The sequence below is a fragment of the Lagopus muta genome, chromosome 5, assembly GCF_023343835.1.
Source record: "Lagopus muta isolate bLagMut1 chromosome 5, bLagMut1 primary, whole genome shotgun sequence".
Taxonomy (NCBI): Eukaryota; Metazoa; Chordata; class Aves; order Galliformes; family Phasianidae; genus Lagopus; species Lagopus muta.
In genome coordinates, this window is record NC_064437.1 from 8163362 (window position 1) to 8175060 (window position 11699).

The following is an 11699-nucleotide window of genomic DNA, read 5'->3' on the forward strand; positions in this document are numbered from 1 at the left end:
GGGATGCTCACCTCCCTGCTCCTGCTGGCCACACTATTTCTAATGCAGGCCAGGATGCCGTTGGCCCTCTTGGCCACTTGGGCACACTGTCGGCTCATGTTCAGCCGAGCATCAACCAACACCCCAAGGTCCCTTTCCTCTTCACAATCATCCAACCACTCATCCCCAAGCCTGTAACACTGCATGGGGTTGTTGTGGCCAAAGTGCAGAACCCAACACTTGGCCTTGTTAAACTTCATCCCATTCATCTCAGCCCAGCGATCCAGCTTACCTAGATCCCTCTGCAGGGCCTCCCTGCCCTCAGGCAGATCGACACAACCTCCCAACTTGGTGTCATCTGCAAACTTACTCAGGGTACACTCAATCCCTTCATCTAAGTCATCAATGAAGATATTAAACAGGATGGGCCCCAGTACCGACCCCTGGGGGACACCACTTGTCACAGGTCTCCAGCTGGACTTCACTCCATTGACCACCACCCGTTGAGCACGGCCCTCCAGCCAGTTTCTTATCCAACGGAGGGTAAAACTGTCCAAGCCACGGGCAGCCAGTTTCCGCAGAAGGATACTGCGTGAGACCATGTCAAAGGCTTTGCTGAAGTCTAGGTAGACTACATCAACTGCCTTTCCCTCATCTACCAGTTTGGTCACCCAGTCGTAGAAGGAGATGAGGTTGGTCAAACACGACCTGCCTTTCATAAACCCATGCTGGCTGGGCCTGATCCCGTGGACAAGCTGTGTGATCTCTCCCAGGAGGATTTGTTCCATGACCTTCCCTGGCACTGATGTCAGGCTGACAGGCCTGTAGTTCCCCGGATCCTCCTTACGGCCCTTCTTGTAGATGGGAGTCACATCAGCAAGCCTCCAATCCTCAGATTGGATCTCAATCTACTGCAGAAGGGCTGCTCTGTCAAACAGGTGAAATGTAGGTGGCAAATTAGTATTTTGCCCCTGAAATTGACATTGCAGCAGCTGCTTCCCTGGGTGTGCCTGTGTTTATTCAGGTAGGAAGAAGAACCTGAGCCATCTGTCCCTGTGTATTCCTGTAGTGCTTAGTGCTGACAGATGAGATGTAGTTGTGTTGCCAACAGAAATAACATTTCAGGCTTCCTAACACATGATATATGAGGATATGATGGAAAGAGACCAGCAAGTGTCGCAGAGTAATGTGAGCTGTCTGGATCCCATCTGACCACACACATCTCTAGGGTGAATTTATGTCTGGAAGCATTTAATACAGCTGTCTTACAACTATGCTGCAATATTTATTTAATTTACAGGCTGCTCCCAGTTTAAAATCCCAGTGGGGGTTGGATGGGAACTGCTGGTAGCACCTGATATCAGGTTTGCAGTGAGAGCCACGTGGGTCCTGTGCAGGGACCGCATCCCCTGGGGACAACGTGGCACCCTCTGTGCTTGGTGAGAAGGTGATACCAATAGGCTGATGTGGGTTAATGAGAGATGGGGTTGTTGAACTGTAGCAATGAAAGGAGTCTAATGAATACATACCCTACTGCACTCAGCAGAGCCCATCTCTTGAGAGCCAGTTAAATTAGTTATCTAAAAGACTGAATCAGGCAGTCCAAGGTCAGTTCATCATCTCTGCAATTACAGTTTTGGCAAAAAGTAGGATTGAAGAATGAGGCAACCTCTCTGTATCTAGAGCTCGGCTGTCTTTATGGCATTGTTCCAGGTTATAAAATCTCATGTGAACGAGTCTCTTTATTACTGTCAAGTATCTTAATATCAAGCAAGGGAAGTTACCTGGGGCGGGGGGTGGCGCTCTCAGAAATCACACACTGGAAGGTGAGCCCATGGCTCGCTCCCTTTCACAGACATCCTACAGTGGGATGGGGGAGAAAATTGAAAAGTGCAGAACTTGTGGGCTGAGATGAGAACAGTTCAGTAAGAAAGAAAACAAGAAAAAAAAAGATAATAATAAAAACAGCAAAACAAGTGATGCACAATGCCTGCCAACAGTTGACCAGTGCCCAGCAGTCCCTTAGCAATGGCCATTTTACCCAGCCAGCTCCCCCAATTTTACTGCTGAGCACAATGTTATAGGGTACAGAATATCCCTTTGGCAGGTTTGGGTTAGCTGTCCTTGTTCTGTCCCCTCTCCATCCAATACAAAAACATATGTTGTTTGGTTCTGGTGGCTTCAGTTATTTTGATCAAAAATTTTTCTCATTTTGTACTTCAGAATACATTGGCAAGGTACATTCTGCAGTAAATGCAATTGCCCTTATGCTTGAATCTCAGAATAGAGCTGAAGGACACTCATTTCATTTAGTGAAAGGAGATGCAAGGGAAGGTTTTGGAGAAATATTTGTATTTGTGTATCCAGGTTTGGTGTTTGCTTTGATTACAATAGGAGGATATTACTGATTCACATTACTGTTATGGTCCTCTATCTCTTCAAAATACATTTTTGGAGAGGCTGCTGCACAGCCAGCCATCTGCTTTGAGGTTTTGTGCAATGCCTGCATCTGTTGTGCTTTGTGTGTGCCCTTACAGAGCTGCATCCTAACCACCTGAGCACCTTCTCCAATTTATCGAGATTATTTCATATCTTAATACCACCCTTCAAATTGCTTGCAGACTCTCCAAGTTTCATAACACGTGGATTTTTTTAATAAGTATTCTCTCTATTCCATCATCCCCCATCAGCAGTAAACTGAGGACCTTTCAGTCCCATGCTTAACAACCTCTGTAAAACATTGGTTCGGGTTGGATATTAGGGAAAAAAAATATTGTCTTGGAAAGAATGTTGATGTGCTGGCACAGCTGCTCAGGTAGGTGGTGGGGTCTCCATCCCTGGAGGTGTTCAGAAACTGTGGAGTTGTGGCACTGAGGGATACAATCAAAGGGCATGGTAGGGATGGGTTGATGATTGGATGATCTTAGAGGTCTTTTTCCAACCTTAATGATTCTATGAGATGCTGGGTTGGCTGGTGAGACTGAGCTGGTGAGCATTAGCAATCCAAACTCAATACAGCAGCTGTTAACAGGAATCAATGGTTTATTAATGCAAAAATTACATCATATTTTGCAGCTTGAGCAAAAGTTCCAAGCCCAAGCTGTAACCAGTGCATTGAGTGCAATCAGGCATAGAGAGAGAGAGAAGAGAGGTGAGGTGAGATCAGCCCTGAGCTGACCTGCAGGCACTGGGGTGCCCACAGGGACAAATTTGGCTGCTGGCAGCCATGCAGGAGCGGAGGAATCCTCGTATCCTGAGCTGCTGTGAACCTTGTATCCCAAGCAAACATTTCATCCCAGTCTGTTTGGTCCCTCCCACTGATGGTCAGGCCATTTTCCAGCATCAATGGATTTTCTTTAAGTACAAGTGAATGCCATTCTTGGAGCGAAGGATGATCTGAGGTATCTTACGGGGGGGATTGGTGAGGTCAGGGGACAGCTCGAAGCGGAGCAGGATCAGTGCCAGGGCCACCTTCATCTCAGTCATGGCAAACTGCTGCCCAATGCAGTTCCTGACATAAAGACAGCAATCACCCAGGGGACACGAGCAGGGGACAACCGAGGGGGGTGGAGGGAGGAGCCCTTGGCACATGCTCCATTGGGCTAAGCATTCCAGGGACATGGATTTCTGCATCCCACTGCTCTTCCCATGCCCAGTGTTTTACCTCAATCCAGCAGCAAAAGGCAGAAAGGCGTGAGAGTGCCTGCCAGATACATTCTCTGGAGAAAACCGCAGTGGGTCAAACACCTGGGAATGAAGTATGTACAGCAAGAAAGAAACAGTTATTTAAGGAGCAAAGGTACTGTGATTGGTACCCTCAGAAGTGCAACACTCCATAATTTCTGAACAACTCCACTGGAGAGAAGATGGACTTTGAGATGAACTGGAACTCGTATGCCAGACTCCCTTGGCTTCCAAGGAGCAGCACAGCCAGCACAAATCAGGCAGAGCAATGATTATAACTAAGAAACTGTGGTGCACGGATGCAATTTAATTCTTCACCTACAAGCTAAGCAAAATCATCTTCATGCCTGCTACTACAAGAAGCTTCCTGAGGCATTTAATTGCTACACCCAATGCAGAGGCAGCACAAATGCCACTGTTTGAGAACCAAAACTTACCGAAGGATCCTTCCACACCGAGGGATTTCGGTGAATGAGATAAATGCTTATTGCAGTGACAGTGCCTGTAAAGTAGTTGAGGAGAAGAAAAAGGCTCAGTGGCACAGACACACAATTTTACTGCTGTAATGTCGAGCAGAATCAGAATCCACAGACCTTCTGGCACGGTGCGACCATCATGGAAGGTGATGGGCTTGCTGAGCTGCCGGGACACACCAGGCACTGGAGGGTAGAGGCGAAGGCTCTCCTTGATGCACATGGTGCTGTAGGTCATTTTCCCCAGGTCTTCCCTGCAGAGGCAGGGGATGCTGAGCTGCAAGTGCCCTCCTGCTCCCCCCTTGCAATGACTGGGGCATGGAGGGAGCATGGGCTGTTGCATGCAACATGAATAGCCATTCAGCAAGATTATGGACAACATGATGAAACACATCATGATGAAACAAAAAGCCACGGCTACAACATGCATGCAGCTATCTGGAAAAAAGCAATCCCTTAACACTCCAGCTCCCAGGGCTTGAAGGCATTGCTCACTTAGGAATGATTGCAATGGGGAAATGTGCAGCTTTACCACTGAATGGTGTTCCGACTGCCCAGGATGTTCTGGATCTCCTCCCTGCACCGTGCCTGGTGCTCAGGGTGTGATGCCAGGCAGTACAGGACCCATGAAAGCCCACTGGCTGTGGTGTCATGCCCCTCGAACATGAACGTGTCCACTTCAGCACGCAGGTCTTCATCAGACAAGCCAGCTCCGGTCTCATCCTAAAAACAGAGACATCTTCAGTGGTCCCATTTAACTCAGGAGGGGACATTGCAAAGGGAGGTGATGATGGCCTTGAATAATTCTCTCCATAGACTGAACTTAGGGCCACTTTTTTTTTTTTTTTTTGCTTGTAAAACCCTTTGTCTCCCTTATATTAAGACCGTGAAATCCTTCTCCAGGTTGCCTTCCCAGACAGTGCCAGCATCTCAGTGGTTGAACACTGGGACATCTCCATTCTTCCTCATCTGGGTAGGGCTGGGCATGATGCCTTCAGCTGATGTAAAACAATGCCCCCAGGGATGTCTGTGAGTTTGTGGCACTGCCACAGGGACTGGATTTTGCTCCCTATGGCATGTGTCCTCTTCAGCTGTGATGAGGCATGCATCTCATTGCTCACCTTGGCGCAGAGCAGAATGTCCAGGAAGTCCAAATGCCTCTTCTGCTTGATCTTCTCAAACTCCTGTTCATCTTTAAGGGACTCCTTTCGCTCCTGGATCACTTTGTCTGTGTAAATAAGAGCTGAAGACTCAGCAGGGCAGGAGATGCTGAGTCTGGAAATCACCTCCTGAACACAAAGCTGGCCAAGAAGGTGGCTTCCTTCCTGCTCCTAATGCACTGATGTGTATTTCTACGTGCAGGTAGTTCTGCTTTTTCAGGAGTATGACAATAAGTGACATACACGTGGCTGTTGTTGCAATAGCAGATTCCTTTCCACAAACTTAGTTGTCCACCACAGCTCACTTGGTCTGCAGGATCATAGTATGGGCAAGGAGGTAACTCATGTACAGAGCTCCCATGGGGATGCCTGATTCTCAGCTCTGGATGGGTTTCTTTGGGCCAGAGGCTGGAGACAGCAGATGAGGCAGACATAGCACTTTCGTCACGTCTGTTCCTTGAAGGCTCTTTCAGACACCCTATATGAAAACTTTGGGAGAGGATAATGACAATGCATACCTGTGTGGTCGTGAGCAAGCTGGCAAATCTTCCTGAACCGATATCCGTGGGGGCTGAGCCAGTAAATGAAGTCATTGTGGTAGGGAAAGATGCGGAGTCGCTGGTGTACCATCTGGCACAGGTCATAGACAGCCTGGATGTAGGTGTTTTGCCTGGAAAGAAGGGAATCCCTATTCACAGAGCTGCATACACTGGGAGGGCACTATGTACCAGCCTGAGTCTGCTCCGTCCCCAGCCTCACTGGGGTTCATCAGGAGCGACTAACCAAGTATTAAGGAATAATGGCATCAGGAAGGCTTCTGCAAGCCTTCTGTAAGAAGGCTGCTGCACTACTACTGAGCAAGTGCTTGCCCAACAGACCCTGCAATTTGAGTCAGGTTTATTTAGGTCAAAGCCTAAATTTGGGTGTGTTTCGACAAGCAGTTTGCCTGCTTTCTCTCTGAGCTGCAAACTTTCAGCCAGGGCTTGGGCACTGACCTGTTGGTTTGGCAGTCGCTGTGGTAGCTGAAGGCACATTTCATGATGCTGTCGAGAGTCATCAAGCTGACATGCTGAAAGAGCTCCACTGGTTTCCCATTTGTGATCACCTTTTCCCACTTATCCTAGTGGGGAAAGGAGACAGAAATGAGAATGCAAAGCACAGTTCTGCACTCACCTTCCCATTAAGCAAGTGCTCAGCATGGGATGTGTCCTGAAGGAAAGGAGAAGTTAAGAGGATCTCTTAATTGCAGTCAAAAGTCCATTGAAGGGAACCAGCAGCCAGAACAATGTGTGCTGGCACCAGGTTTCCCCAGCCTCTTTTTTCTTTATCTCTCAAGAACATATGACTGTAGTGCCTAGGATGCAAGCTTCCAATCAAGGCTTTTCCTGCATCTCATGATTTCTGTTCCACTATGTTTTTCAGCATAAAGTATAGGAGGCTCTTGCTCAATTCTTCCCACAGGGTATCCTAAGAGAAATCATAAGTGCTGCAAAATTACTTTGGATCCTCTTTCCTTCTGGAACTATAAGGAACTGGTGACCAAAAAGCTGAGAAAGGGAAAAGAGAAAGGAGCACGGATGCACCTGAACTCTCACAGCATGAAACCAGGCTGGGAGCGGTGCTTATGTGGATGGAATTTTGTCTTTGGTACAGATTGCCACCTAGTGGAACCGGCTGACACAACTGGCCTCCAGCTCCTTGCCCAAGTCACAGCTCATCTTTGCAGGCATTAGCAGCCAGGACACTGCAGGTAGGCTCTTGTGTTCACAATCAGGATCATGGGTGATAACATAGGACAGAGAGAGGTACAGACACTGCCCCTACCAGCATCACATTGGTAGACTCTGCCATGAGGGCTACATAAGGCTTCAAGACGTCGTAATGAAAGCCTGGTGTTAGGAGCTTCCGATGTTGGTGCCATTTGGGCCCGTGGAGGATCAGCAAGCCCTTCCCTTTGGAAATACAATCAGTGAACAAGGAGAATGGCTTCTACAGACACAACACAACCAGATCTGCCTCAATAGATCATTTCCAGAGGTTGTGGTCACCTCTAGGCATAAGCAATTCTCATTTGAATGAGTGGCTATGTTTGAACTTTAATTTAAAATCACAAAAACTAGCATTATTTAGCACCTTTTCCAATAAGCAGAATAAATTCAGGACATTTTTTGGAAGGAACAAGTGCAATGCTGCTTATTTATAACGTGTTCCCAACTAACTTCAGTACAGTTCCCAGTAGGCAAGGGCCTGGGAATACCTACCAATCCATGGGATAAGGTGCTTATAGCTGAGGTTATCCTTGGGATCTGTAAAGGAAAGACGGGAGAAGAGAAAGAGAAAGAAATGGTAAACATTTTACCAGCATCACTCCACTGGTTGGCACCTGAAAGCTCACCCTGGGGTATTGCTTTTGGTTGGATATGAAACTGAACTAGTGGCACCCTTGCAGAACTGACCACTATTTCACAGCAAAATACTGTTGGGCCTAGTTGTGAGACAACGTATAAATGCAGATGCTCAGACTGGAGTAAACAAAAGTACTGGTAGTCCAAAGTCAAATGGGCATGTTGCAGGGTAAATGATTAACCCTCTCAGACTCGCTGTTGAGCACCTTTCTCACTGGATTCACCAAAGCAATGGCTCAATGGGACTGAGCCAACACCAAAGCTCTGAGCTGCCTTCTCCTTGCTGAGATTAGGCTCTGAGAAGGGAGCTTTTCAAGGAGGACTCAATGAAGATAGATCTGCTAGTAGATTTCGAGGACCCTTGGTCCCTTGCAGCCCTCAGTGGGCCATGCAGCTGCACGCCTGGAGCACACAGCAGCCAGTTCTCTCTGTAAAATAACCCAAAGTTGGTTTCTCTAATACAACCTGTTTGTGACACCTTGCCTTGCTGAGAATTGCCATCCTGGCATGGGAAAGCTGCAGTCCGTGGCTGCTGCTCCACAGTTGAACCACTGCCTCTTACCTCCTCTGGCAAAAATGGCTTTGGCATATTCAGGGTTGGAGACCACCAGGAAAGCTGAGAAACTCCCGAACCAGACAGGGTGGGCATATTGGTACTTCAGTGCCCAGGCCTCTGTCTTTTCCAGAATTTCTTCTTCACTGAGAAACTGTAGTTGTGGAGAAGGGAGAAGAGACAGAACGCTCAGGTTTGGTGAAAACACAAAATCTCCTTAGCAGCTGTTTTCAAAAGCTGAAGGTCTTTGTGTTTCACAAAGCCAAGCTATCATCAACAAGGAGCTGCCCTAGGTTTGCAGGGCAGGAGAAGTAAAGGTGCTTATTACTTTCAACCATCATATAAAATAATTATTCCTTATCAATTGATCTTAGTCAAGGAGAACACCCTTATGGGCAGAAGTGCACACTGCTTATTGCTGCACGCATGGATGTTGATACTTGTAGCAATGGTAGTCGGCACTTCCCTCTTTGAAAGCAGTGATTGTTTTATTGCTTTTACAGCCAATTTTACTGTATATAAAACAGGCAACAAGCAACAAACTGGTTAGATGGGTTAGTGCAAAGAGTCACAAGCAGAGACCAAAAAGTCCACATGTACAAATTGCCTTTTCTTTAAACAAAAACTGCTCTGCCAAAGCTGCTAACTCGTGCACAAACCTAGTCCAGCTATGACAATGCAGAGGGAAGGATTTTGGTGAGCTAGGGCTGAAAAGATAGCTGCTGAAGTGCAACAAATTTGATAGCAGCACAGAAATGAACTGAAATGTCACTCTATTTACTGAATTGAGTGAATGTTTGCTCAGTTCCCTTAGTGCTGACTTCTCTTGGCTCAGCTGTTTGCTTGGCTGGCATTTCTCAAGTGGGTATTTGTGTCCCAGCATTGTCCCACAGGGTCCGGCAGCAGCCAAGCCCCCACCAGGCTATACTTTAGACAATGTCAGCAGAGAGGGGACTTGGCATGGTGCCTCTGTTTCCTCCTGTTGGTGCAATAACAGAAAACATAAACATGCTGGAAGAAACTGGGGCAGCAATAAGTCTCACTGTACTTGGCTTTTCCAGATGGCTTAAGAGCCAGCAACAGTCACTGCACCTTTAGAGCATTGGCCCCAGTTTGATCTATGCCACAGGGAGTAATCCCAGAGCAGAAGGCAAATGAGTACATGTGCAAGGAGAGGTTATTGAAGAATCACTGAGGTTGGAGATCATCCAGTTCAGCCTCACCCCAACATGCCCTGACCACATCCCTCAGTGCCACAACCCCATGGTTCTTGGACACCTCCAGGGACGGTGACCCCACCACCTCCCTGGACAGCTGTGCCACTGCATCACCTCTCTTTCTGAAAAGATATTTTTCCTAATATCTAACCTGAACCTCCCCTGGAGAAACCTAAGGTCATGACCTCTAGTTCTGCTGTGGTTATCAAAGAAAGACAGAGAGGAACATCCACTGACAGCTCCTGCTTCTTTACCAGAGTTCCAGACACGAGGCTTTGGGTAAAAAAAAAACAACTGCAACAACAACAAAAAAATACAAAACAGCACTTCTATTTCTTCCTCCCTTGGGTGTTTTGAGAGGAAAGTATAACCCCATCTCTTCTAAGGAAGATAAGCAATAGCATGATCTCACATCGAAATGCAAGCTTTGGAATGGATCCAGCATTAAAAGCATCTGGGAAGAGGTGCCTAAGGGGACATTTAATGACCACATACTGATAACAAATGAAGCAGAGGAAATACAGGAGCTGAAATCTGAGCACTGAGCTGCCCCAGTCTGGGTCAAAAATAAGCATCCTCCACCGGATGCTGAAACAGGCAAGATGCACATGAGAGGCTGCTGAGGGACTGAGCCCTCCTGGGCCACCTCCTTCTGCTCTCCAGGAGCTGAGCCCATGAGGAAGGGTGGCCAGGAACCAATGCTCTGGGTTTTAATAGCCATGGTACTGCAGTGAGACAGAGCTAGATGGAAATAGGAGCTCTCAGTGCTCTCCTGAATACAGCTGCTAGATATCCTCCATCAAGACACCTACAGATGTTACTTTCAGCACTTGTCCTGAATGAAGCACTGACAGCTTCCTTCCTGGCTCACAACTGCTGGCTTCTAGCAAACTTAGCAGCTCTGAGTAAAACTAACAGAACTCTCCTTCAACAACAGAAGCATGCCCAACATAAAAGGTTACCTTTGTCCAAGGTGAAAGGTAAACTAAAAACAACCTGACAATCGCTGGGTGCCAGTGATCAGCACCAAAGAGTTCCACCCCAGTATAATCTGGCACAGCTGAGAATCTGATGAACATGCTTTGCTTAATTGCAGTTTTAAAGTCTAACTGGCACTGCAACAACCCCCCCAAATTGGCCTGGCCTCATGCTTGTATTGCCAAGAGCTCATTCGTACTGTCAGACACAGAGACTGCAGCGTGGATGTGGTCACCCAAGAGTCTTCTGTCTGGCTGAACCTTTTCACCAATTTTTCTGCCTTGCTCTTTGGGTTGCTTGTTATTTAATGTGCCAGGGCAGGGGATCAGCAGAACCCAGTTGAGGGGTCAGCATGCTTTTAGAATCACAGCACAGCTTGGGGTGGAAGTGATCTTAAAGACCATCAGGGCCAGGATGCATTCCACTAGAACAGGCTGCTCAAGGCCAGGCTGGATGGGGCTTTGAGTGCTTCCAGCACAAATTCAAAAGCTTTTCCATTTTTGCTTTAATTAAAAAGCCTTTCACACTGCCCAGCTCACAAAGCTGCCAGCAACCAACAGCCAAGCTGATCTGCATGGAAAAATGCATAGCTTGAGGTACAGCCATGCACTCCAAGCATGACTTTTTTTTCATATACATGTGTGTAGTTAGCCAAGATGTCAAATCAACCTCATAAAGCCTTAAATCCCGTCTCCTCTCCTTGCCAACCTATTGCATCTTTTCCCATCGCATCCACACGCCGCTCCCAGCAGAGAAAAGGCACGGGGAGAAAACGGTCCTCTCACACATCACCCCCACGCGTCACCTCCTCCCGCAGAGCCCACCCTCGCCCCGCCGCACCTCCTGAACGTGTCCGAGCAGCCAGTGCGTCGGGTGCCCAGGGAAGGCGGACAGAGCCCGCAGCAGCTCCCGCCGCCGGTGGTACAGCTGGATGGCCTTCAGCAGCACGCATGTCAGGCAGAAGACGGCGACTAAGTGCAGCACCCGAGCCACATCCACGCCGAACCAGGACGCCTTCATCCTTGCGGTACCCGCGGGCACCGGCGCTCTTATCCCCGCCGGCGGCTAATGCAGGGCGGAGGGGCCGGGCTCGCGGTCCGAGCGGCCGCCGAATCACGGCAGCGCTTATTGAGAGCGGAGCATCCAGCCCTGCCCGGCGCCGGGGATCGGGCAGAACGGGAGGAGGAGCGCGGGCGGTGCTGGGCACTGAGGGAGGAGGGGAAAAGCACGGAGCTGCCGGGGATCGTGTG

General features: G+C 48.3%; 1 protein-coding gene across 1 annotated transcript; it reads right to left on the reverse strand.

Annotated features, from left to right (window-relative positions):
• Nucleotides 1-3003: 3003 nt before the first annotated feature.
• LOC125693904 (cytochrome P450 4B1-like) lies at nt 3004-11624 on the reverse strand. The gene is made up of 12 exons (XM_048946372.1): nt 11290-11624; nt 8264-8408; nt 7558-7602; nt 7121-7248; nt 6292-6416; nt 5815-5966; nt 5258-5364; nt 4669-4859; nt 4257-4390; nt 4101-4165; nt 3644-3726; nt 3004-3490 (listed from the first exon to the last, which is right to left on the reverse strand). The coding sequence occupies exons 1-12, from the start codon at nt 11467-11469 to the stop codon at nt 3322-3324; spliced, it is 1524 nt and encodes a 507-aa protein (XP_048802329.1). The 5' UTR covers nt 11470-11624; the 3' UTR covers nt 3004-3321.
• Nucleotides 11625-11699: the final 75 nt, after the last annotated feature.

Excerpts from the sequence above, each read along its gene's own strand:
- LOC125693904 (XM_048946372.1), bottom strand. The coding sequence starts at position 11,469 with ATGAAGGCGTCCTGGTTCGGCGTGGATGTGGCTCGGGTGCTGCACTTA. Across the intron at positions 7,249-7,557 it reads GCACCTTATCCCATGGATTG|GGAAGGGCTTGCTGATCCTC; the intron begins GTAGGTATTCCC and ends GTATTTCCAAAG. Across the intron at positions 4,860-5,257 it reads ACATTCTGCTCTGCGCCAAG|GATGAGACCGGAGCTGGCTT; the intron begins GTGAGCAATGAG and ends CTCTGTTTTTAG.